Source organism: Talpa europaea (assembly GCF_964194135.1).
Source record: "Talpa europaea genome assembly, chromosome: 4".
NCBI lineage: Eukaryota > Metazoa > Chordata > Mammalia > Eulipotyphla > Talpidae > Talpa > Talpa europaea.
In genome coordinates this window covers 105,792,129-105,816,799 of record NC_140070.1, presented here as the reverse complement: position 1 = coordinate 105,816,799, position 24,671 = coordinate 105,792,129, and the positions used below count along the sequence as shown (strand labels likewise).

The window sequence follows — 24,671 nt, the reverse complement described above, 5'->3', positions numbered from 1 at the left end:
TCCTGTTTGTTCTTTGCAACTTGTGTTTTTTACTTTACTGAATATGGAGTGTGAAAACTGGAAACTTCTCGAATGGTGGGCACTGACACTTCTCTTTTTGTACTTATCTAGTCGGAATCAACTATCAACGTTGCCAGTACATTTGTGTAATTTACCATTGAAAGTCTTAATTGCTGGTAATAATAAATTGGTCTCACTTCCAGAAGAAATTGGACATCTCAGACACTTAACAGAACTTGTAAGTTAATATTTTATCATTTAATTTTTGAACATATATGCCTATGGCACAAACCCATTATGAAGGTGTGTTTTTGTATTATTTTCAAGAATTGATAATATTATCCTGATTAATCAATACTCAAATGCTTTGGCCCTAGTTTCATCAGAGCAATATAAAATAACAAATATTGTTCTAAATAGATCTGTTTCTATACTTTCTGTTTTACCTTTCATCAACATTTTCGTTTGTTCAGGTATTCTAGGCTTCCTACCTACACACTAAGTCACTTAATTTTAGTTTTGCTCATGAAGTTAATGTAAAGCTATATAAAATGTATAGAATGGGTCAAAAGTCTATATGTTTTTCAAATTAAATGCTAGATTAAATTATGGAATTATTCTGGAACATGGAATCATAATTTTTTCACAGCTTGGAGGGACCATACAATTATCTTGTCCATCCTCATTTTACAGATAGTTTAAAGCAAACAGGTTGGTAATATTAGAACAGTTCTTTACTTTATATCTTTTTGAATAGGATGTGAGCTGTAATGAAATTCAAACAATACCTTCCCAAATTGGTAATTTGGAGGCCTTGAGAGACCTTAACATAAGAAGAAATCACTTAGTACGTTTGCCTGAAGGTAAGAATATGTGGCATAATTATTTTATTATTATTTTCTTTTTACTTTAAAGGTTGTCAGTTGGTATAATCAACAAGTTGGGGTAATGTTATTGTAAGTTTCAGTTAGCATAACTATTTGATGAAAATACATAGTGTGAGTTTGATAAGGGGATAATTTAACATAAACAAAAACATCCCAGCAGTTAGCACTGACTTAAAAATGAACTTGATTTAAACTTAAGAACTTTGTCCTTAACTGGAAATGTTCATACAAGACCAACTAATCTCTGTTGAGGTAGTATATAATGTGATAATGTATGGACGGAGAGACTGCACTAAGAGACTTTTGTTTTGGACTGAGAGTGAGCTGTGGTATATTTATTTGGGTAATAGAAATGATTAAACAAATTAAATAAAATTTATCAGTCTTTCAAAAATATAAATTCATGAAAGAAAAATGCTACAAGTGGAAGTGAAATGGGGAGATTCATTTTATTATACCAGAATATTTACTTCTTTAATTTCATCTTGGAAAATTTTTTATATAAAATAATGAACCTTTATGTATCCATCACCCAGCTACAGTAATAATCAGTTAATTGCAACTCATTTCATCTGTACTCTCAACCACTTTCCCTTGCTTTATCCACTAGATTAATTTGAAACAAACTCAAGAAATTTTTCTGTAAACTTCAGAATGTATATCTTAAAAGATAAGAAATCTTCAGAGGTTGTTCCATGATAATGAATCTTTAGATATTCTACAATATGTGATTTATAGTGAACAGTAAATATTGAATTAGCTAGTGATACTTTTGCTTCACTGTACAATACAGATCTTTATATCAGTTTGATCCAGTTTGTTTTTTTTAAAGATTTATTTTATTTTTATACATACAAGAGCTGGGATATGGGTCAGAGGTGTGGGGGAGGGGAGATGAGAGGATTCACCAGAGACAGAGTGGGGAAAAGAACAGGCAGACTGGCTGAAACACATTGCTGAGGGGAGCAGCAGACGAATTAGGAGAGGTTGCTGCACCGTGTTGGTTGCTTCCTGGCCGGGGATCAAACTCTTGCTGCTGTGGCTGCGTCCAGCCGCCTAGGCTGTGCCCTAACCCTGCACCACCAGGGAGGCCCCAGTTTGATCCAGTTTGATGTTAAGTTTAACATACTAGTGTAACTTTGACATTTTGGATCCCAAGTGTGTCAGAAATTGACTTTTCCAATACACCTTTATAAGCTTACTGCACCACAGTACCCAACATACTGCTTATCTTTTCTGTCACTAAGCTCCTTTAGTAACCTTTATACTTTTTATACTTTTTATCTTCAGAGCCTTCCTCATTTCCTGATTCTTCTTTCTACCACCTTAGAAATGTGAATAAAGACCTTTTGCAGAATTGACCCAAATCATGACATACATGTTTCAATAACCCAAAATTTCTTTTTTTAATTTAATTTATTTAATATATTTTATTTTATATAATTCTTACATAATTTTCATTTTTGCACAATGTATGCATTTTCATTTTGGTTATGTTCCCCATACAATCCTTTTTTTTTTTTTTAAAGAACTGGTGACTTTTTTTTTTTTTTTTTTTTTTTTTTTAAGATTTATTTATTTTTACAAGCACTGGATACAGTCAGATGTGCGGGAGGGTGAGAGAATTCACCACAGCCAGAGTGGAGAGCAGAACAGGCAGACTAAGGAGGTACATTGCTGAGGGGAGCAGCAGGCGACAGGAGAGGTCTGCATGCCATGTTGGACCCTCGCCCAGCGGCCGGGGATCGAACCAGTGTTGCAGAGGCTGCAGAGAGCTTCACAACCCAGTGCTCAACCACTGCGCCACCGGGGAGGCCCTCTCCATACAATTCTACCCCCCTTACTTTGGCCCTAATCCCTCCTCTCCTCCTCCCTCATCCCCCCATAGTATATCTCTGGTTTATAGTTGCTTGTTGATTTTGATTTTTTCTTTATTGTAATTAGTCTTTTTCCTGGTCCCTTATTTAGGTTTTCTAAATTCCTGCTATGAGTGAGACCATCCGGCATTTTTCTTTTTTTTCTTGCTTATTTCACTGAGCATGATCCTTCCCAGCTCCATCCATATTGCTGCAAATTGCATGTGTTTATTTTTTTTTATTGCAGAGTAATATTCCATTGTGTATATATACCACATCTTCTTGATCCAGTCATCTATTTTTGGGCATTTGGGTTGTTTCCATAGCTTAGCTATTGTAAATTGTGCTGCTATAAACATAGGGGTTCAGGTGCCCTTTTGAATTAATGTTTCTGTGTCCTTTGGGTAAATACCTAGGAGTCGAATTGCTGGATCATATGGAAGCTCTATCTTTAATAGGTGGAGGAATCTCCATACAGCTTTCCGTAGTGGTTGGACCATTTTGCACTCCCACCAGCAGTGCAGGAGAGTTCCTTTTTCTCTACATCCTCAATAATATTTGTTGTTGCTAGTTTTTTAAATATGTGCCATTCTCACTGGTGTAAGATGGCATCTCATTATAGTTTTGATTTGCATTTCCCTGATTACAAGTGATGTTGAACATTTTTTCATATGCCTGTTGGCCATTTGCATTTCCTCTATGGAGAAGTTTCTTTTTTAGCTCTTCTGCCCAGTTTTTGACTGGATTATTTTCTTTGGTTTTGTTGAGTCTCATCAGCTCTTTGTAGATTTTTGTGATCATTCCTTTATCATTAGTCTTGTGTGCAAAAATTTTCTCCCAGTCGGTGGAGTTTCTCTTTGTTTTGGTTATTAACTCTTTTGCTGTCTTCTGACTGGTTCTCTATTATTGCTGCCCAAATTTCTTCTGTAAAAGTTACTCTATTTATTTATTTATTTATACAAGCACTGGGTACAGTCAGAAGCGCGGGAGGGTGAGAGAATTCACAAGAGCAGGGAGCAGAGCAGGCAGAAGGACGAAAGTACACTGCTGAGGGGAGCAGCGGGTGTCAGGAGAGGTCTGCGAGCCATGTGGAACCCTCCTCCGGTGGCCCAGGGAGCAGCCGGGGATCGAACCAGCGCTGCAGAGGCTGCGGGCAGCTTCGCAACCCAGCGCTCAACCGCTGCGCCACCAGGGAAGCCCTGTGAAAGTTACTCTTATTCATGGACTCGGTCATTCTCTTTCTTTCTTTCTTTCTTTTTTTTTTTTAAGATTTAAGCTTTATGGAGTTATAATTGACAAACAATTCCTCTTTCTTACTTTACTCCCTTGTTTTGCAGGAGGACATGTTCTCGTGGTTTCCTTAGAACATGACATGGGAAAACATTATTTTGAAAGCTTACTTGAAAAGAAATGTCTTTATTCTTTGTAGGCCCTTTATTATTAATTTGTTCAGCATCGATTCTATGTTGAAAATTATTTTCTCTCAGTCCTTTGTGACCGATTTTTTTCTTTTTAGCAAATTTTAAGATTTGGTCTGAAACATTATGATGTACCCAAGTATTAGTTACTTGAGTTCATTGTGCTGGATACTTTTTGAGATTCTTTCCAGAGATCCGTACTCTTTATTCTGGAAAATTTCTTGTCATATGCTTTCTCTTTTCTCTTTCTAGAGAATTGGGTGTTAGACCCCTTTAATAGTTAGATCTTATGACTTTTCTTATCTTTTCTAATTTTCATTTGTTAGTCATTTTGTTTTGCCAGGTGGTAAAAGTTTGAGCCATTTATGTTCTTAACCATTTCTGAATTTTTAACTTCCACCATCATGTTTTTATTTCTAAGAACACTTGTTATTCTGCAATGTTTTTTAAAAATCCCTTTTTTGTTTCAGTAATTCAGTACTTTGGTTTCAGTAATTCAGTAATTTCAGTACTTTACCTCTGTGAAGTTACAGATATTCTAGTTTTTCAAAGTTTTCTTCTGTTTCCTGTGTACTACCTGTTTCTTCTGAGTGCCTTCTCGGTTTGTTTATTTAGTTAGATTTCCATCTTACACGTTGGGGGCTTTTCTAAATGTCTGCATCCTATATTGTCTATAGAAAGCTTATTAGAAGTTCTAAATTAAGAAGCAATCTGGGTATTTGGGTAGAGAAACTCTATATCAATATCTGGAGATCTTTTATATGGGGCTATATCATATCTCCACAGAAAGATGTTTCATTTCTTCTACATTGTTGGGTTTGTTCCCAACTACTGGCTTTCCAAGAACTGGGGATTAGTCAGGATAGAGTAGGAAAGTGATAAGGTCTTGCTGTTAAATATGTAGACTTTAATTGAAATCCTCCATTTTCACTGGCCACTCATCCTGACTCTTTTTTGCCTGGGGTCTCTGAACCCAGAGCCTCTTAATTCTGTTTGGTTTTTTTTCATTTTGCGAAGTGTTTTTTTTAAGATTAATTTATTTATGCATACAAGAACTGGGGTACAGGCCAGAGGTGTGGGGGTGTGTGAAAGGATTCACCAGAGACAGAGGGAACAGAACAGGCTGATTGACTGAAATACACTGCTGAGGGGAGCAGTGGGCGAGTCAGGAGAGGTCTGCCGCGCCATGTGGGTAGCTCCCTGACCAGGCATCGAATTCATTCTTCAGTGGCTGCGGATGGCTTCATAGGTTGTCTTAACTCCTTGCGCCACCAGGGAGTCCCTTGATTCTATTTTTTAGAGAATAAAATGATGACTCTTATGGTCATTGGAGAGAGGGGTGGGTAGTACCCTAGCTTTGTGAGTTGGGGTTGGGGCCTAGACATCTAGGTTGTTCTTTGTAGAGACTATAATCTAATACTTTAGTTATTCTCACCTTTTTATGGTATTAGACCTCTAGCATCTGAGACTTTATATAGTTGATAAGGGGTCAGAAACTGGTTTTTCATTAGTATTCTAATCTGTAAGCAACTGGATTTCATTTTACACCCCTTTGCTATCTTAGCTAGTGACTGAGAGAGACTAGAGCTAAGTACCTATGTTAAATACACCATATTTACCTGGAAAGGCAAATAAAAATTGTATAGTTTTAAATATCATTATTGTTCATTTCCATTTTACCTGCATGCAGAACTGGCAGAGTTGCCTTTGATCCGGTTAGACTTCTCCTGCAATAAAATTACAGCAATTCCTGTCTGTTATCGGAACCTTAGGCACCTACAGATGATCACCTTAGATAACAATCCACTACAGTCTCCTCCTGCACAGGTAACCTTAGTTGATATAAAGTATTCTATGAACTTTTTAACAAAGGTGATGAAATTTAAAACTTCACTTATATGAGTTTATTGTTCTATTATAAATTAAGTTTTTAAAAATAAACTCGCACGCATATGTATTTTTAAGAAGTCTTGAATAAAATGGGATGGAAGATAGGTGATATTTCCAGAAGTGTTTTTTCTTTTTATTAAATTCTTCTTTTTTTTTTTTTTTTAGTTAAGGGGTTCTAAAAATGTTTTTCTATTGGTTAGAGTTAATTGCTTTCTAGTAAAACATGAGTGTAGATAATGTAAATGTTAATGACAATTAAAAATACTTGATTTTCAGGTAAAAAGATGATATAATTTATCAATGCAAGTCTTCTAGCCAATATTTTTTACCTTTCGGTTTTCTAAAATCACAAAATTCTCATTGAGTCATTTTTGTCATTTGTTTATAAATGAGCAAAATGAATCTGTTTAGTAATAAAATCTTTATACTGTACCTTTATAGATTCTGTACATCCTGCAAGCTATAAAATTCTGTGAACCCATGTGTTTCACTGTAAATTTTTTCACTATGCAGTCTATTAATGGTTTTGTTTATACATTTATGTGGCAACATAAGGCTTTATAAGTGAAGTTCTTAACTATAGATGGGCCTCATTATCCTAGTAAGTTATGTTTTGCCTTTTAACAGGTAGCAACAGATTCCTGTTCTTTCTTAGAGAAAGTAGAATTGAAAATAGTTATACATGCTTGTTAGATTCTTGAAAGCAAAAGTTGCCTATAATCCATGGGGAAGAAATGCTTTAAATCCCTATTTGCCTCACTAACCAGTGTGATAAGTTTACTTGGTTTCTAAGAGTGTTTGAAATCATTTATTTTGTTTATTACTGAAACTTATTAGTGATTAGAAAGCAAAACCTATACTTATATCACTCCTAAATAACACCTAAAATGATAAACAATGTAATCTGTTACAATAACTACATAATTATTATCTTCTGCTTAATAGAAGTGTCATCTGTTTCCTGTAAATGATAAAAAGCTGATTTGTGATTAAAAAGGGATAAATGTTTCAAATGAGTGATGTGGTTGCATTCATATGTTTTATTTAGATATGTATAAAAGGCAAAATCCACATATTTAAATACCTGAACATACAAGCTTGTAAGATTGCCCCAGATCTGCCAGATTATGACAGGAGACCCTTGGGTTTTGGCTCCTGGTGAGTATGTTCTATTCTTTCATTTATCATATTCCATCTCAGAGGGAATCAAACTGGACCCTTAAACTGTCTGAATGTTTGACTAAAGCAAAATAATATTTTAATGCTAGCCTCAGAAAGCTTATATTAAGTAAAAAGTTGACTACATAGTCTGATAAAGTATGTATAATTAGGTCTAAGTCAAGGCTTTTCAACCTAGGTAATATTGATAATTTGGACTGGATAATTCTTTGTGTGAGGAGCAATTGTGTATATTGGCCAGTGTTTAGCAGTATCTCTGTATTGTGTAGTACCGTCCCACTGTGATGAAAATGTCTCCAGGAATTGCAAATGTCCCCTAGAAGTCCCCAGTTGAAAATGCCTCATCTCAATGACTTGAATTCTAACCTTTGCGCTCCACTAACTGGTTTTGTGATTTAAAGCAAGTCATTGAAACTTTTTGGGTTTCCGTTTTCCTGCAGAGAGTGAAAAGGTTGAAATGATGACCATTTAGTGTCATTTCAGGATCTTTTCTGTCACTCCCTCACTTACATAACTCCTAACTCATAAGGTCATCCAACTGGCACTTCCAACCTATTACTGTCTTAAGTAGCAGGAATTCAAAAGACCTTAAAACAGGCATAAGAGATGTCTCAATGAACTGTATTCAAAAGAGAACTCTTTTTTTTTTATTTATACATACAAGAACTGGGGTATAGGCCAGAGTTGGGGGGGGTTGAGAGGATTCACCAGAGTCAGAGTAGGGAGCAGAACAGGCAGACTGACTGAAATACACTGCTGAGGGGAGCAGCAGGCAAGTCAGGAGAGGTCTGCTGTGCCATGTGTGCAGCTCCCTGGCCGGGGATCAAACTCGTGCTGCAGAGGCTGCCAATAGCTTCATCGGTTGCGTCTCAACCCCTTGTGCCACCAGGGATGCCTCAAAAGAGAACTTTTTAGGCCTTAGAACCTGTCGCATTTTGCATAAAAACCTGTCCTGATAAGTTTGCTTCTTAGTATCATAGTCTAAAACAGATTATCAATCTTTATTTTGATAGATTTCAAAAGCAGACATGCTAAGAGTACAGAAAAGAATTTGAAAGAAAAAAATATAAAGCTAAAAAGACATATTAAGCAAAAAATTTAAATGGTTAACTGAGAGGAAGATTCATTGTGAAAAAGGTATAGGTATTAATGTTTCATCATGTTTTAAAAGCTGTCAGTTATATTAATTTTTATGTGTATGACATTGTACTTAATAATTTTAATAAAATATTGAAAAGCAGTAAAACTCTAAACATGGCAGTTTGACACCATTAGATGTATATGCAAATAATCCTTCATATTTTGGTAATGTTTTAAGTTACTACATTATAACAGTACAATAATTGATGTTCAGTAAGAAAATGCTAAGATATATTAAGGCATATTATTTTTCAGTAAAGGGAAATGTGCATTATAATTTAATTTTTTCATCAGATATTATTAAAATTAAATATTTAAATGCTTGTGGTATAAAGAGAAGTAATCCCAAGTTACCCGAAAATTTTACTTACACAAAACAGATAAATACTCACACAAAACAGATAAATACTCAGATAAGTTGAATATTACTCCAAAGGAACATGCTTTCTGCCACAGACCATGCTTTCTTTTTCACCATTCATGTCTCATGCCTAGTTTAGCTGAGTGTGTGGCATGTACAGTAGATGCTCAACAAATATTTTTTGAATGAATGGTGAATTTAATCACACAAATGTTATTTCCCTCCTAGCTTTCCTCACTTAAAGTGAGGAAACAATTTTGTAATAACATCAGAAACAATCTTGTAATGACATTTTGGTAGTTTTGGTCTGGCTATTTGATTAAAGATTTGAATAGACACTATGAAGGATATTTAAAACACCAGCTCGAATCTATTTTTTTAAGCATACAATAATAATTTAGTAAATTTTATAAGAATACATAAAGAGAAACTCACCCAAATTACATATCTAGAAAAAATTCCTACCTATAGTAGTCTCAATTCTAACATTTTTAACTCTGAGAGGACTGAAAGAGCAGCTATTTGATGTTAAAGAAGAACATTAAAGGTTATAGCAGGGCCTCCCTGGTGGCGCAGGGGTTACCCACCGCCTGCGGCTCCCTCCTCAGGACACCCTGGAGAAGTGCAACACCTGTGGGCAGCCCATCACGGAGCGCATGCTGCGGGCCACGGGCAAGGCCTACCACCCTCAGTGCTTCACCTGCGTGGTGTGCGCCTGCCCCCTGGAAGGCACCTCCTTCATCGTGGATCAGGCCAACCGGCCCCACTGCGTCCCCGACTACCACAAGCAGTATGCCCCCAGGTGCTCTGTCTGCTCAGAGCCCATCATGCCCGAGCCTGGCCGCGAGGAAACGGTGCGAGTGGTCGCCCTCGACAAGAACTTCCACATGAAGTGCTACAAGTGTGAGGATTGCGGGAAGCCGCTGTCTTTTGAGGCAGATGACAATGGCTGCTTCCCGCTAGATGGTCACGTGCTGTGCCGGAAGTGCCACGGGGCCAGAGCCCAGGCCTGAGCGAGGATAGCTCTCTGCACAGCGGTCCTAGTAGCGCACCACCCGCTCTGCCCCTCCACCTGTCCCGCCCCCTCAGTTATTTTTGAATGTCCAGCCCCTCCCTCCATTCCAAACCCCACCCCAGGCTCCTAAGGGCCCTGATCCAGGCCCCAACCCCGGTGAGGGAGGCAGAGTTCCTGCCCCGGCTTTCCAGCCCCCACCGCCCTGCAGAGACCACCCACCGACCTCCTCCAGGTGTCCATCTGAGGGGGCGGCTGCTGTCACTGCTGCACCCCTGTTCTCGGCTGGCCCCCAGCAGTCTGGAGCTCTGCTTGCTGATTGCAGGAGAAGGCCCTGACCCTCTGGGCGGTGGGCAGGGCTGGGCTGAGCTGCCCACACGCTCCCACCTGTCCTGTGCTGCCAGGTGTGGCTAATGCTACAAATAAAAAACCTTGTTTTCCAGAAAAAAAAAAAAAAAAAAAAAGACCTATGAAGCAGCCACTGCAGCACGAGTTCGATTCCCAGCCAGCCAGGGAGCAACCCACATGGCGGGACAGACCTCTCCTGTCTCGCCCGCTGCTCCCCTTAGCAGTGTACTTCGGTCCATCTGTCTGTTCTATTTCTAGCTCTGTCTGGTGAATCCTCACACCGCCACCCCCTCCCCCCGCATCTCTGGCCTGTACCCCATTTCTTATATAAAAATAAATAAATCTTTAGAAATAAATAAATAAATAAATAAAGGTTATAGCAAATGGAAGGGATTAGGTCTGTCTTACTCTGCTAGATCTAGCCTATAGACCAGAGGTGTGGGGGTGGCGAGAGGATTCACCAGAGACAGTGGGAAGCAGAACAGGCAGAGCCACCAAAGCACACTGCTAAGAGGAGCAGCAGATAAGACAGAACCGGTGCTGCAGAGGCTGCGGGGAGCTTCGCTGCTCAGCACCCAACCGCTGCGCCACCGGGGAGGCCCCGAGGCTCTAGAGCTTAATTGCAGAACCAATTTATCGTGACTGTCCTGAGTTTTAAGGACTAATTAGTTTTGACCTAATTTTTCTAAGTAATACAATCTGGATCATACTACTTTAAAAACATGTAGCATATCAAAAAACCTGGCAAGAATTTGTATGTTTACAAAGATGTAAAAGAAGGCTTTAAAATCAATGGAGAAAGCTTTCCTAAATGGAAAATCGAAGTAACATAAAGATATCATGTCTCTCTAAAGGAATTGTTGATTATAGATCTAATGTCTTCCAGACCCTATTATAATCCTTATATATGCTAGCTAGATTAAGTCTTTTATATTTTCCATTTTTCAGGAATTATGTTATTTATAACTATCAGTATTTCAGAATGATCTAGAAACTATATATATTAATATATATATCCTAGAAATTATTATATATATCCTAGAAATATATAAATTCTTCATGCATCAGTGAATGAGATATTTGTTATACCTTATTGACTTTCTCACTGAGGTAGATATTGGTAAAATTGCATTGTAGTTAATTGTACATGTATTCAAAGTGCCATCATGGAGTCAGAAGACATGGTTCTCTCTAGATCCCTCTACTGTTAGGGCAGTTCATTTAACCGCTCTGAACTTCAGTTTCTTCCATATGAGATCTTTATCCTGTTTATATTCTCATAATAATTCTGAGGATCAAAGTAATGTGTCTAAAAGTGCTTTGCTGACCTTTAGTAAAGCTCTGTATAAGGATTGGGGTAGTTACTAACTCTACTGTGATCTAGGACCAATTTAGTCTTAAGAGTCCTATCTTGCTAAAGAGAATTTTTATTACTCTTGTAGCACTTCAGATATTCAGTACAAATTGGATGCGCTGGTACTTTTAGTCTTTAGGTGTAGTTTTCTGACTACTTTTGTCTGACATAAACACAACACCCAAACTTCCTTAATTCATTTTATAAAGGTCCCAAATGTTTAATTTATTTCCAGATGTAAGTGTTTCTAACCCCTTAGTAAGGTGTACTCATGTGATAACTCTTTCATTTTACACATTGGTATACATGTTTTCCAATTGTGATATTTAGTGACCTATGCCTTTTTGCTTAGCTGATTTTAAGCAGCTTTATGTTATAGACTAAATATATTTATTTATGATGATATGGCAGTGAACAAAAACTAAGAAAAGACTACATCATTGTGGTAAGGAAAGTTCTGCTTTTAGAACCCTGGTCTTGTAATTGATTTTCTCCAACAAGCCTGATCTTATGAAAGCAGTGGTCATCCTTTATTCATATTTATGTTGTTAGCACCTCAAACACTGCCTGGTATTCAATAAATGTTTGCTGGACTAAAAGATGTTTAGTGACTTGTTATAGTAGGAGATGTTCTCTTTAAGGGCGTATTCTTCATAGAAGTAATAATAACTTTTATATAGTACTATGTACAGACTTTGTGCAAGTCCTTAGCTATATTTTCTCAGTCTTTATAGCAACTCTGTGAGGTCAGCATTGTTGACCTGTGAACATTGAAACGATTGAAAGAGATAACAAGTTAGTCATATAGCTAGTAAATAATGGTGTCAAGTTGTAAGTTCAAATCTGTTAAACAATCAGAAAGCCAACTTCTCAACTCCTCACTGCACTATTACTGATTTATTAAGGAAACTGTACTTTCTGACAGGGTATAGTTGGAACCTAGCTTGGCAGAACTCTACTTGGCTTCTTGGAGGCCATATTTATACAGAGCCTGACCATTTGTTCTGATTTGCCTGTGATTGAGATTTCTTGGAACACAGAACTTTCAGTGTTAAAACCAAAATACTCTTAAACCCAGAAAATTGGCAAATGTATATGCTTCACTTTAATCTCTGAGCCAAAGAAAATATATGGAAAAGTTAAAGATAACTGAATAAATATAAAATGATAGTTTAATTCAAAGATTTTATTCATTCTTTTTATGCTATCCACTTAAAAAGTATCACAGTAGGGCCTCCCCGGTGGCGCAGCGGTTGAGCGCTGGGTTGCGAAGCTGCCCGCAGCCTCTGCAGCGTCGTTTCGATCCCCGGCTGCTCCCCGGCCACCGAAGGAGGGTCCCACATGGCGCGCAGACCTCTCCTGCCGCATGCTGCTCCCCTCAGCGGTGTACTTCGGTCCTTCTGCCTGCTCTGCTCCCCGCTCTGGCTCTGGTGGGTTCTCTCGCCCTCCCGCGCTTCTGACTGTACCCAGTGCTTGTAAAAATAAATCAATAAATATTTTTTTAAAAAAAAGTATCACAGTAAAATAGACTTATCTTGAGTGGTCACTTGATAGAAAATACATTATATAAAACAGCATTCTAGAAATCTGAAAAGCTTTACTGAAAAAAATTACATAATATTAAAAAGCACTCTAGTAATTCTTGATATATACATATTTCTCTTGGCAGCTGCAGAATACTTTTTTTTTTTTTTTTGGTTTTTTTGTTTGTTTTTTTTAAAGATTTATTTATTTATACAAGATTTATTTATTTATTTATTTATGCATACACTGGGTACAGTCAGAAGCGTGGGAGGGTGAGAGAATTCACCAGAGCCAGAGCGGGGAGCAGAGCAGGCAGAATGACCGAAGTACACTGCTGAGGGGAGCAGCGGGCGGCAGGAGAGGTTTGCGCGCCATGTGGGACCCTCCTCCGGTGGCAGGGGAGCAGCCGGGGATCGAACCGGCGCTGCAGAGGCTGCGGGCAGCTTCACAACCCAGCGCTCAACCGCTGAGCCACCGGGGAGGCCCGCAGAATACTTTTTAAAGAATGATTTAAATAAATATTTTGCTAGAAAGCTTTCAAAATTAGGCACCTTGTCCTGACTTTGCTGTGATCAAATACACAGGACCTGTCCTTAGGTTCTGGACTTTAAAGGAAGGATAAATGGCAGACATGTCATATAGATGTTATGTATAATTTTTGTTTCTTTTTTTTACTTTATTATATATAAAATATTTGACTTAAATGCTAACAACTTGTAGGTCTAGGTGAAAGGCAAATGGATATTCATTGTATTGTACTCCAGCTCTTGTGTAAATATGACTTTTTTCAAAATAAAAATTGGGGGTTATTAATTGCAGTTCTTTTAGTAAACTAATTTTAGAATTACTCTGAGAGAGTTTTTGCTGAGTACTCTTTGTGGAGGAGTGTAGGAAATAAGACAGATTAATAAAGATACTTAATTTTTTCATCTTTACAATCAATAAATTTTCCCTTTTCTAGAATTTCATATAAATGAAATCAAATGTCATATAAATAAAAGTCAAACATTTTGTATCTGGGCTCTTAGCAAAATGATTTTAAGATGATCTTGCAATGGTCAAGAGATATGAACAGATAATTCACAAAAGATGATAAATGAATGGTCAGTAAACATGCAAAAAGATACTCAATATCACTAGACATCAGGGAAATAAAAATTAAAGCCACAGAGAACCCATTTTATAGCTACCAGAATTGCTCAAATTGAAGACTGACCATACAAAATGTGGCAAATGAAACTCAAATATACATTGCTAGTAGAAAATAATATAGCTACTTTTGAAAATAAATTGGCAGTTTTTTAAAAAGCTAAATCTATACTTAACCATTTAAAAAGCTAAGTCTGTACTTACCATTCTACACCAAGGTATTAAAAACAGAATTTTATTGACATGCAGAACAAGAAAAGCCCAATAAAAATAGCCCATTTTCCTGAGTTCTAAAGTAAGCAAAACTAATTGTATTACTTTTCTATTGTTGCCATCACAAAGTACTACAAATTTAGCAACTTAAATAACACAAATTTGTTTTCTTACAGTTCTATAGGTCCAAAGTCTAAATCTTGGTCTCATCTGGCTAAACTCAAAATGCTGGCAGAGTTGACTGCTGTGTTGTAGGCTCTGAATGGGATGCATCCTTCTCTATCAACACTAGAGGCTTTCTGCACTCCTTGGCTCTTGGTCCCCTTCCTCCATCTTCACACCAGCATTGCAGCCTACTCTTTTGTCTCCCTCTTCCTCTTTTAAGGACCCTTTGATTACATTCAACCCATACAGTTAATTCAAGATAATTTTCCTATTTTGAGGTCAGCTGATTAGCAACCTTATTTCTTTATATCTGCAACCTTAATTCTCCTGTTATCGTGTAAAATAATATAGCTACAGGTTCCAGGAATTAGGTTTTGGAAATCTTTGGGGACCATTATTTGCCTTCTGTCCTAATTTAATGTAAAAAAGTCAAAGTGGTTGCTTGCCTCATAGGGGAGTACACTGGCTGGGTGAGGGAAATCAACTAAGAAGGAGGGAATGTATGGAAATTTTCATGCAAAGTAGAAATGTTGTATATCATGATAGAGATGTGTTACAAAAACATTCATTTGTTAAACTTAGGCAGCGAAGATATGTATATTTCAGTGTATATAAACTTTACCTTTTAATACTGTTAAAAATAAAGACAATTGAGGACTCATGGGCAATGAATGGATGTGTAGATGAAACAATGGCAGATTGGTGATATTTTTGAAGCTGAATGAGCTCATTATTTTTCTATTATTCTACTTACTTTGTATGGGAATGTTTCCCATTAAAAAGTTATAACAGTGTCTGTTTTGTTCTAAATAAGTTAGCTAGTTCTAAAATTTAGTGCCGTAATCTAGTTCTAATTTCAGTTCCATAAAATTATTTTTTAGTCATATTGTACAGTTTATTTCCAATGTTAATTTTTAGAGTAACTTCTGTGTAACAACTGAAGTCTTATTTTTGACAGCCATGAAGAATTGTACTCAGGTCGCCCATATGGAGCCCTTGATTCAGGTTTCAATAGTGTGGACAGTGGTGATAAGAGATGGTCAGGGAATGAAGTAAGTGTTTCTTCTATTTGGCATAACTCCTGATTAAGAGTTGTAATTAAAATGGAAAACGTTTTAATTGGATTCAGAATCCAAGGGTGGGGGGAAAATTTCCCCATAATCCTACCATCCCAAATTGGTATTGTTTCTTTACTATCTTTTTACCATGTGTGTTTTACATGCTTGTTATCTCATTGTCTTATATAAATAGTTTTATATCCAGGAAAACCAAATGAGAACTGAGCCACTTTCAACTGAAATTTGAAATTTGAGAGACTGGATAATCTTGAGCAGAGGTGGTAGGATGATGAGAAAATAGGACTATAGAGTAATGGGTAACACATGAGGACCTTAGTGAAGAATATCTGTAGGCTCAAGATAAATGAGTAACTATGTTAGCTAGTTACCTCTCTTTCTCTTTTGTTCATTAGTATTATATTTGCTCCTTTTAAAAATTACTGTGGTATGATATTTTATCCATAAATTGGGTTAAGTGATTAGATAAGCTTTTTTTGCAAGACTGGTATAACTTATTTATAATATCATTTCATTGGGAACCCAAAGCAAATTAGTTTTAGATCACAGTCTATTTCTAACTGGGAATGCTTGTGTCTAAAGGTGTGTGTGGTTGTGTATGTATAGGTGGCTGGATCCATATAGATACATGTATGTACATACTTAACATTAATGTACATATGTGCATTTATAATATGTATACTTTTCTGGTTTTTTTAATCATGGTAAAATATACATAACAAACTTACCATTTTAACCATTTTTAAGTGTGTTTTAGTGGCATTAAGTGCACATTGTTGGGAAACTGTCACACTGCAGCTCTAAAACTTTTTTTTGCTATTTCTTGTTAAGTATAAATGAGTTTATATTATTTCCATGAATTAAATACAGTGGTGTCTAAAATTAAAAATGTTTTTTTTATGTGTGTGCCATTTTTTTTAAGCCTACAGATGAATTTTCAGATCTGCCTCTTCGAGTAGCAGAAATTACTAAAGAACAAAGACTACGACGAGAAAGCCAGTTTCAGGAACATCGCAGCAGTTTAGTAATGACAAATGGTGGAGGTAAACATAATTCTTGATGGTATTTAAAATCTTTATAGTCATTCTAGCTTTTTTAAGTGGACATTTCACATACACTCCTTGTGTTTATCCTTCTGCAGCTGCTACTTCAGTTCTTTTAAGGACTTCCTCTTCTCACATGATTGGATGAAATCATTAGGAAAAAATTCTTTTCCTTTGGAATTAAATTCTACTTCCTCTGTTTTCAGGATTAAAAGTGTTTATCATTTTTATTTTAGGAGGAAACTATTTAAAAACAGTTTATCTGAAATAAATATGTATTAATCTTGATTTAACCATTATCTTTTGAAGTACTATTCTTGTCATTATTTAATCTCTTCAGGAATTCAGTGCATTTCTTGATGTTTACCTTTTCTAGTTCATCTGGTATTATGGTTTTCAAAGGCATCTGAATCCAGCTTTTCCTTATTCTGCTTAAAATTTTGAAATTGTTCTTTTTGTTTATTAAGCAGAGTTTTTTTCTGCTTCCTTGTGCTTCTGAAGCCATCTTGGTTCAGTGTTCTATTAAAAATTGCTTTGATTTGAATTACCAAATTCTAATGTTTAAATTTTGAGGGGTACCTATAAGGAGAAGATTGGTTTGATTTTCCAGAAATGCAGTACATTCTTTGAGAAGAACTTTAATCTCTGAGTGATGATTTCAATTAAGTGGTTTGCTGTCATTTTTTTCCCTTAACCACATTATATTCATTCTTACTCCTATCAGTTTCCATTTACATTTCTGTAGTTTGCTTTTTTTTTTTTTTTAAGATTTTTTTTTTTATTTATACAAGAGCTGGGATATAGGCCAGAGGTGCGGGAGGGTGAGAGGATTCACCAGAGACAGAGCGGGGAGCAGAAGAACAGGCAGACGGACCGAAAGCACTGCTGAGGGGAGCAGTGGGCGAGACAGGAGAGGTCTGCCGCGCTCTGTGGGTATCTCCCTGGCCGGCTGGGATCGAACCCATGCTGCAGAGGCTACAGACAGCTTCACAGTGCTGTGCTCAACCCGCTGTGCCCCTGGGGAGGCCCTCTGTAGTTTGCTTTTTTATCTTGCTTTCATATGAGATGTCTTTTCCATTAGTTTATTTCAAAGATAAAATTATGTCTAAATCTGTGCTATGCAATGTGGGAGCCACTACCCCATATAGTTATTAAGCATTTGAAATGGTGGCTTTTCTGTATTGAAATGTGCTATCACTGTAAAATACACGTCGGGTTTTGAATCCTTTGCATGAAAAAAAAGTGGACTATCAATAATACTTTACATTGATTATATGTTGTAATATAATGTAGTTTTACATATATTGGACAAAATAAAGTATATTATTAAAACTAATGTCTTAACTTTTTTTAATGTAGTAGGTCATTTAAAATTACATATGTAGTTCACTGTATTTCTCTTGGAAGGGCTTGTGTAGATAATATGAAAAAGTGATGTTTTCTTGGGAAATGCTCATAAAATGAGGCACTTATATATTCACACAAATTATAGCATATTGGAAAATAATGCATTTATCTACAAGGTTTCTAATGTGGGCATAGACTTGTAGCCTTTCCATCTTTCTTAACTATTAGTATAACTCTTAAAAAATTCATTTTTACATGAGTTACAAGTATGTCATCACTTGTAAATAATTGAATCAGAAAACTAAACTGAGAAATAGACTTGTCCAAATTTGCTGTTCCCAGTCTTCAACTTTTAGGCAGTACAAAAAATCATAAAAATAATAGCTAAAATTTAGTACATCTCAAAGAAACCATCTTATAAGCAATTTTTTTCCTACTGTGCCATTTTATCTAGCATTTAAATTGTTGCTTTTTAAACTTAAAAAAATGGGGAACTCTCAAGCTTACTAGAAGGAATAATTATGTGGTTTATTTCAGTTCTCTTTACTCCAAAGCATTTTGAGAAGGAAAAAATTCTTTTGATAATTCCTTCTATCCACAAATTGCTACAAGGTATCTGTATTGGTAATCACTACAAAATAATTTTCTAAAAATATTTTTTGTTCTAATTATGGACAACAGTTACAATATCCATTTCTTTCTCTCTATGCTCACTTTCCTCCTACATTTTCTATTTTCTTTTGCGTTAACTGTGTTAGGTTCCCTGTTTCTCAGCTCCTCCAAATCCAAGAGATTTGATTAAGCCTCAATTCTAAATGTGGGGAAAAATCATAAAATAAGATGTATCTTTCAGTATTTAAAAATTATTCTTCCTTTTTCTATCTCACGAACTCATCTTTTTAAAACAAAGAGTTTTCTAAAGAATAAAGAAATATTAGAGATTTGTGTTCCAATAATCATCATCAGTTACTACATCGTTTAGTGAATTAGGACCAAGATTTTTCTGGAGACTGTTTTTGTGAGTGGCCATAAACTAAATAATAAAGACTAGCATAATTTAAACTTCTCATTTCTTCCACTTTGAGAATAGAAAATTTAGGAGAAAGGAAGGAATACAATTTCACGTCTTCTGTTGACTTTCTAATTTGATTTTTCCCCCCTGGTGTGTATGTTTGGTGTGGACAGTGGAACATGATCTGGATCAGATTGACTACATTGACAGCTGTACTGCAGAGGAGGAGGACGATGAAGTGAGACAGCCCAAGGCCCTGGACTCAGACAGCCTTAGTTCCCAGTTTATGGCATATATTGAACAAAGGCGAATCACTCATGAGGTAGTACAAATATTTTAGCCTAAATATGTTGTTTCCCCCTAGTAAAAACAGTTCATAAATACTATAATTTTCTGTCATAAACCAACAAATTTTGGGTTAGGTGTAATCATTTTAATTTTATTGCTGAGTTTTTCCACTTTATTTTAAAAATCAGACAATACTTTTCAAATAAAAAGACATTTCAGAATTTTGAAGAATAAAAGGAGTCTTAAGTATATCTTACGACCTTTGAAATGGAAAGGAATATGATGTTTTTCATTAGTTCTTACTGCTTTTTGATTGTTACCAACAGATAAATCAGAATTTTATCAGTAATTAATAATTGAACCAAAATACTGACATTTAGCAAAAAAAAAAAAATGGACATAGCTGTAAATTTTTTATATGGAGCTTAATTATTTTGGAGCTTTTATGCTATGTCACACAGAATATAAATTGTTTTCCATTAAAATTCTGAGATGTCTCTTAGAGTAGAGTATTGAGTTGCCTTAGAAAACAAACGAGTATTCAGCACACTACAGAATCTCTGGCAATTCCCCAAGGGTCTCAAGTAGAAATAGCATTCTTCAGTGTATCTAGTCAGCATAATAAAATGGCTCCACTTCAGTATGTATGATGCTGACTTCTGGAGTTGTTCCTAGGCTCTGAGCAGGGGTTATTTGAGAAACACTTGGGGCCTTCTGGGAGAATGATGTATTTAGCCTTTTAGAAATAGCGAAAAATCACTGCAAGTGGGACCTGTTATGGAATGATATCATTCTTTTTTTTTTTAATCCTTTGGTTTTCTTATCTGAAGCCTTTTGTTTGTTGGTGTGAAGAATATACTCTTGTATTTAAAGTTGGATAAAAAGTCCTGCAGTGCAGAGACAGCAATGTACAGGTGATGAAATCACTTGCGGTTCAGGCTATAAGCAAACCTGTTGGAGCAAAGGGCAACTCTTGATACTTCACAATAAAATTAGAGTTAGCAATATACATTAAAATCTTGAAGGGAGTCCTTTCTCTTTTCTGGCGTTCTTTTTCTTTGATCCTTTCATGGTTAATTGAGCTGTATTGTGGGGTATTTATGTGAAAATGAAAATGCCTGTTACACTACTGGTGAAAAATTGTGGCACCATTTCTTCAATCCTACTATATTGGCTATTTTGTAATACGTTTTTTAAATTTCAGCTTCCTATATGTATCGTGGTTTTTATGATTTCAAAAAGATCTTCATGATTTCTGTGTCAGGGATGTCTTAAAATTGGGCCTCTATAAGAATAGTGTTATTTTAGAAGCTTCACAATTAGTGGAGAAATTTTTTTATATTTTTGAATACTATTTAAAATAAATTATTTTTAAAAAGCTAAACTGCTTGAGATTTTTAAAATTATGATATTGTTTCATTTTTATTATACTATCTCTTACAAATATAGAGGTATAATTAAATAGGATGTGACTTGTATTTCTGTAGTGTGACATTAAATTTTTTAATTAAGTCAATATCATATTCTTTTTGTCATGAAAAGTTTATATACCTCTTGCAATAATTATAGATAATTACAGCATCACCAGAGTGATAAGATACTGATATTAAGAGAGATTTTTGTAAGAAAACCTTATTCATTATGATTAAAGCAGTTATTCTTTCAGATGGTTCTAAAATTGTGTTTCCTTTTATATGCTCATGCTGTCCAGATATAAAGAAATCAGCTTCAGCCTTTTAGGACAGGCAGGGATACTACTCTATTAATAAGGCACTGGATTCAGCTCTTTGGAATAACTCACCAAAGATTTTCTAATGATGTGTCATGTACTATTCATTTCTTAGAAGTGGACTAAATAATTTTGCATTTGATTTTTACATACTATTTTTGCATAGGTTGTTTTCTTATATTTCCCCTACAGAATATTCATTTTAATTATTTTTCTGTGTTTAAATAAGATATATTGCTTTTATAGATTTTCACTTGATAAAATATATACTTTGGTAACCTATAATTTCCTTTTTCAGTAGGTAGACCATATCATTTAAAAATACCTTAATTTTCCTACTAGTGTTATTTAAAATGACCTTTAGCTTTGGCTTATAAACATTGCCAGTAATATTTCTCTTTTAATTAATATCATTTAACCATAAGTAGAAACTGCTTTTTGTTTTATCTTGGTATTTCACCACTATCCCAAGTACATTTTATATGACAAACATAAGTAACAATCTGTAGTTGTGAAGAAATAAAGAAATACAATCTGTTTAATTAACTCCCTACTACAAGAAGTGTTGAGAGGCTGAGAAAATGTTAGGGTAGAATCGGTAGGATTTCCTGTTCTAGATAGAAGAGGATCTGTAAGATTCTTTCCAACTGAAAAAACTTTTCAGTGAATAATGCTGTGTTATCACTATAATTAATATGTTATGAAGGAAATACTTTTTAATAAAGTAAAAATTTTTGGATTATGACTATTTGGTTACCAAAGTAATAATATAGCCTAAAATGCTTTTAAACATAAAAATTCACACTTGATGATTCTGTTCAAATACTTTATGTGTAATATACTGATTTCCTAAATACCAAATTGAACAAAAACCATGTAATCTCAGTATTCAGAATACATATGTCAAATTTATTTGTTTCTGCTTTTTTGACGTAGGGTTCACCAGTAAAGCCAGTACCCATTAGGGAGTTTCACAAAACAGAAGACATGAGAAGATATACACATCAAAACAGGTTTGAAAAGCCAATTCTACTGATTTGTTTCAGCCTTAAATCCTGATAAGAGCATGAAATGACTTTGTGTTTTTTTTTCAGATCTGTGTATAACGAAGATCTAACTTTTGCAGATCTGTGTGTAGAAACTGTGTTTTAGATACCATGTTTGTACAAGTGACAGTATGCTTAGTGCTCATGTAGTAGAAAAAGAAATAGAATTGATTCTAAATTCAGAGTATTACAAGCTTTAATTTGTGCAATTAATTTTAAGATACTTCATAGTAGTGAAAGTTTAGGAAGATATAGCTGAATTCATGCTATATGAATTTTAGGAGTCCTGAAAATTTTTTATTTAAACTTTGACTAGGTAAGAGAGAGGTAATAATAATTAGCATTCTTGTTCCTATCTCAATTGATATGATCTTTCCACTGTACTTAGTGCATCACAGAATATTTGTGCATTGACCATTTAAATCACTGCTGCATATTCTTGAATGGCAAAATGTATCTTGCCATAACTGTATCAGAATAATTGAAGAATTCCCAACTCTTGCTTCCTCTGTTTTTGTGAAGTCGCAAAGCAATAGTCTTGATAAGCTTATTCTTAAACAACAGTAAATTGACTATGTAGAAACTGTCATACATAGTTCATTGTTGTATTTGACAAGATAATCAATTTGCTTAGGGGGCTGTGCTATAGATGGATAAAGAGAATGTGGGGAGAATAATGGGGAAAAGTTTGTAACTCAGACTTTTCATTTTTAATTAAATTTTATGCTTTGAAATTTACCTCAAAATGGTAAACTTTTAGTTGCCATTTGTCCTTATATTGAGGATGCAGTCTTTTGCAATCCAGTTTCATGGAGGAATTTTCTGTTATATTTTATATTATATTTGTGTGGACTTGCACCTTATCTCCTGTCCCTTTTACTGTCCACAACCATCACAAAGTTCAAAAATCTCTAGGATTTAGTAAAGACATACAAGGTGAAAATTGACTTTTTTTTAATCTTGTTACATTTTGTATTAGTTTTCTAATACTTTTATAACAAATTACCACAAATTTAGCCCCTGACAATATACCCCTTTATTATATAAGAGTTCTATAGATTTGTCGTGGTTTTTTGGGTCTCAGTGTTGTGATATGTTGACTGACCTAGATTCCCTTCTCTGAAGACCGTGTGGGAGAACCCACTTCCAAGCTCGTACAAAATTGGAATTGGCAAAATTCAATTCCATGTAAGTTACAAGACAGAGGCCCACATTACCTCACTGACAATCAGCTGGGAATCATTTTTTGCTTCTGGAATCTACTCATATTCCTTGGTTTGTGGCCCCTCCACCTTCAAGCCAGCAGTTGATATGCCAAATTCTTCACATGTCTTGAATCTTTCTCATTTACCTTTCTGTCTCATCTCACGGACTCCCTTGCCTTCTATTGTTTTTATGGGTTCCTACAATTACATTGGACCCACCTGGAGATTATCTCCCCATTTAAAGGTCAACTTAATTTCATCTGCAGAGTTCTTTTGACATGTCAAATATTTACTAGAATAACATCTTTTGACTGAGGATGCACTGACTAGGAGCACTAAGATAGAAGTTATCAAGGATTAATATAAAGTTAAGGAAGTTTTTCTCTCCAGCTTTAATGTTATTTTAAACCTTGTCTAAGGAAGTAATTTATTCTGCTTCTTTCAAAATTTATTTTTTTTAAAGATTTATTTATTTATACAAGAACTGGGCTGCAGTCTGAGGCACGGGAGGGTCAGAGAATTCACCAGAGACAGAGTAGGGAGCAGATCAGGCAGACGGACTGAAGACACTGCTGAGGGGAGCAGTGGGTGAGGCAGGAGAGGTCTGCCATACCTTGTGGGTTTCTCCCTGGCTGGCAGGGAATCACACCCTTGCTGCAGAGGCTGCAAACAGCTTCACAGCACAGTGCTCAACCTGCTGCACCACCGGGGAGGCCCTACTTTTAAAATTTATAAGTGTAATTTATTCTGTCAGCATGTTTTGTTTAATGCCTAGGAAAAAATTTTAAAAGAATTCTGTGAATACTTCAAAAAATTGGAACCAATATTAAAAAAACATGGATAGGATGAAAACAATAAAGTAACTTAAATTTTTGCTTTCTTACATATTAAATTTTTAAAATTCGAGGAGGTTTGGGCCTCCCCAGTGGCACAAGGGGTCCTCCCTGGTGGTGCATCAGGTTGAGCACAGCACTATGAAGCTATCCACAGCCTATGCAACACAAGTTCGATCCCTGGCCAGCCAGGGAGCTACCTACATGGCGCAGTGGACCTCTCCTGTCTCACCTGCTGCTCCCCTCAGCAGTGTATTTCAGTCAGTCTGCCTGTTCTGATCCCCACTATGTCTTTGGTGGATCCTCTCACCCCCCGCATCTCTGGCTTGTATCCCTGTTCTTGTATGCATAAATAGATAAATCTTTAAAAAATAAAAATAATAAAATAAAATTCAAGGAGGTATAAGGTAGACCAGTGTTTTTTAATGAGGAATAGCACTGCTCCCCAGGAGATATTTGAAAATGTGTTGTGTTATGGTAATTGTTTGCCAAAGGGACAGTGGATGTTAACTAGCAGGGCTTATATCACTGGTGGGTGGCAATCAGAAACTACTGGCGGCTTTGTTTTTGTTTCCCATAATACATTTAAATCAACC

At 35.8% G+C, this 24,671-nt stretch overlaps 2 protein-coding genes across 4 annotated transcripts in view; both read left to right on the top strand.

Annotated features, from left to right (window-relative positions):
• The window catches only part of LRCH3 (leucine rich repeats and calponin homology domain containing 3), a gene marked incomplete at its 3' end in the record, with an annotated part of 97,840 nt that overhangs the window by 37,685 nt on the left and 35,484 nt on the right, over window positions 1–24,671 (top strand). For all 3 annotated transcript variants that reach the window (XM_084231567.1, XM_084231566.1, XM_084231565.1), the window contains exons 3-10: window positions 112–238; window positions 758–863; window positions 5,852–5,988; window positions 7,100–7,209; window positions 15,455–15,548; window positions 16,495–16,615; window positions 19,148–19,296; window positions 21,928–22,004. In XM_084231567.1, coding sequence (XP_084087693.1) covers window positions 112–238; window positions 758–863; window positions 5,852–5,988; window positions 7,100–7,209; window positions 15,455–15,548; window positions 16,495–16,615; window positions 19,148–19,296; window positions 21,928–22,004 — 921 coding nt within the window. The remainder of the gene's footprint in view (window positions 1–111; window positions 239–757; window positions 864–5,851; window positions 5,989–7,099; window positions 7,210–15,454; window positions 15,549–16,494; window positions 16,616–19,147; window positions 19,297–21,927; window positions 22,005–24,671) is intronic.
• Window positions 8,259–9,798, top strand: LOC311169859 (zyxin-like; the record flags this gene model as incomplete). The annotated part of the gene is made up of 2 exons (XM_084232106.1): window positions 8,259–8,267; window positions 9,289–9,798. 2 exons carry the CDS (start codon window positions 8,259–8,261, stop codon window positions 9,742–9,744), a joined length of 465 nt encoding a protein of 154 aa, XP_084088232.1. The 3' UTR covers window positions 9,745–9,798.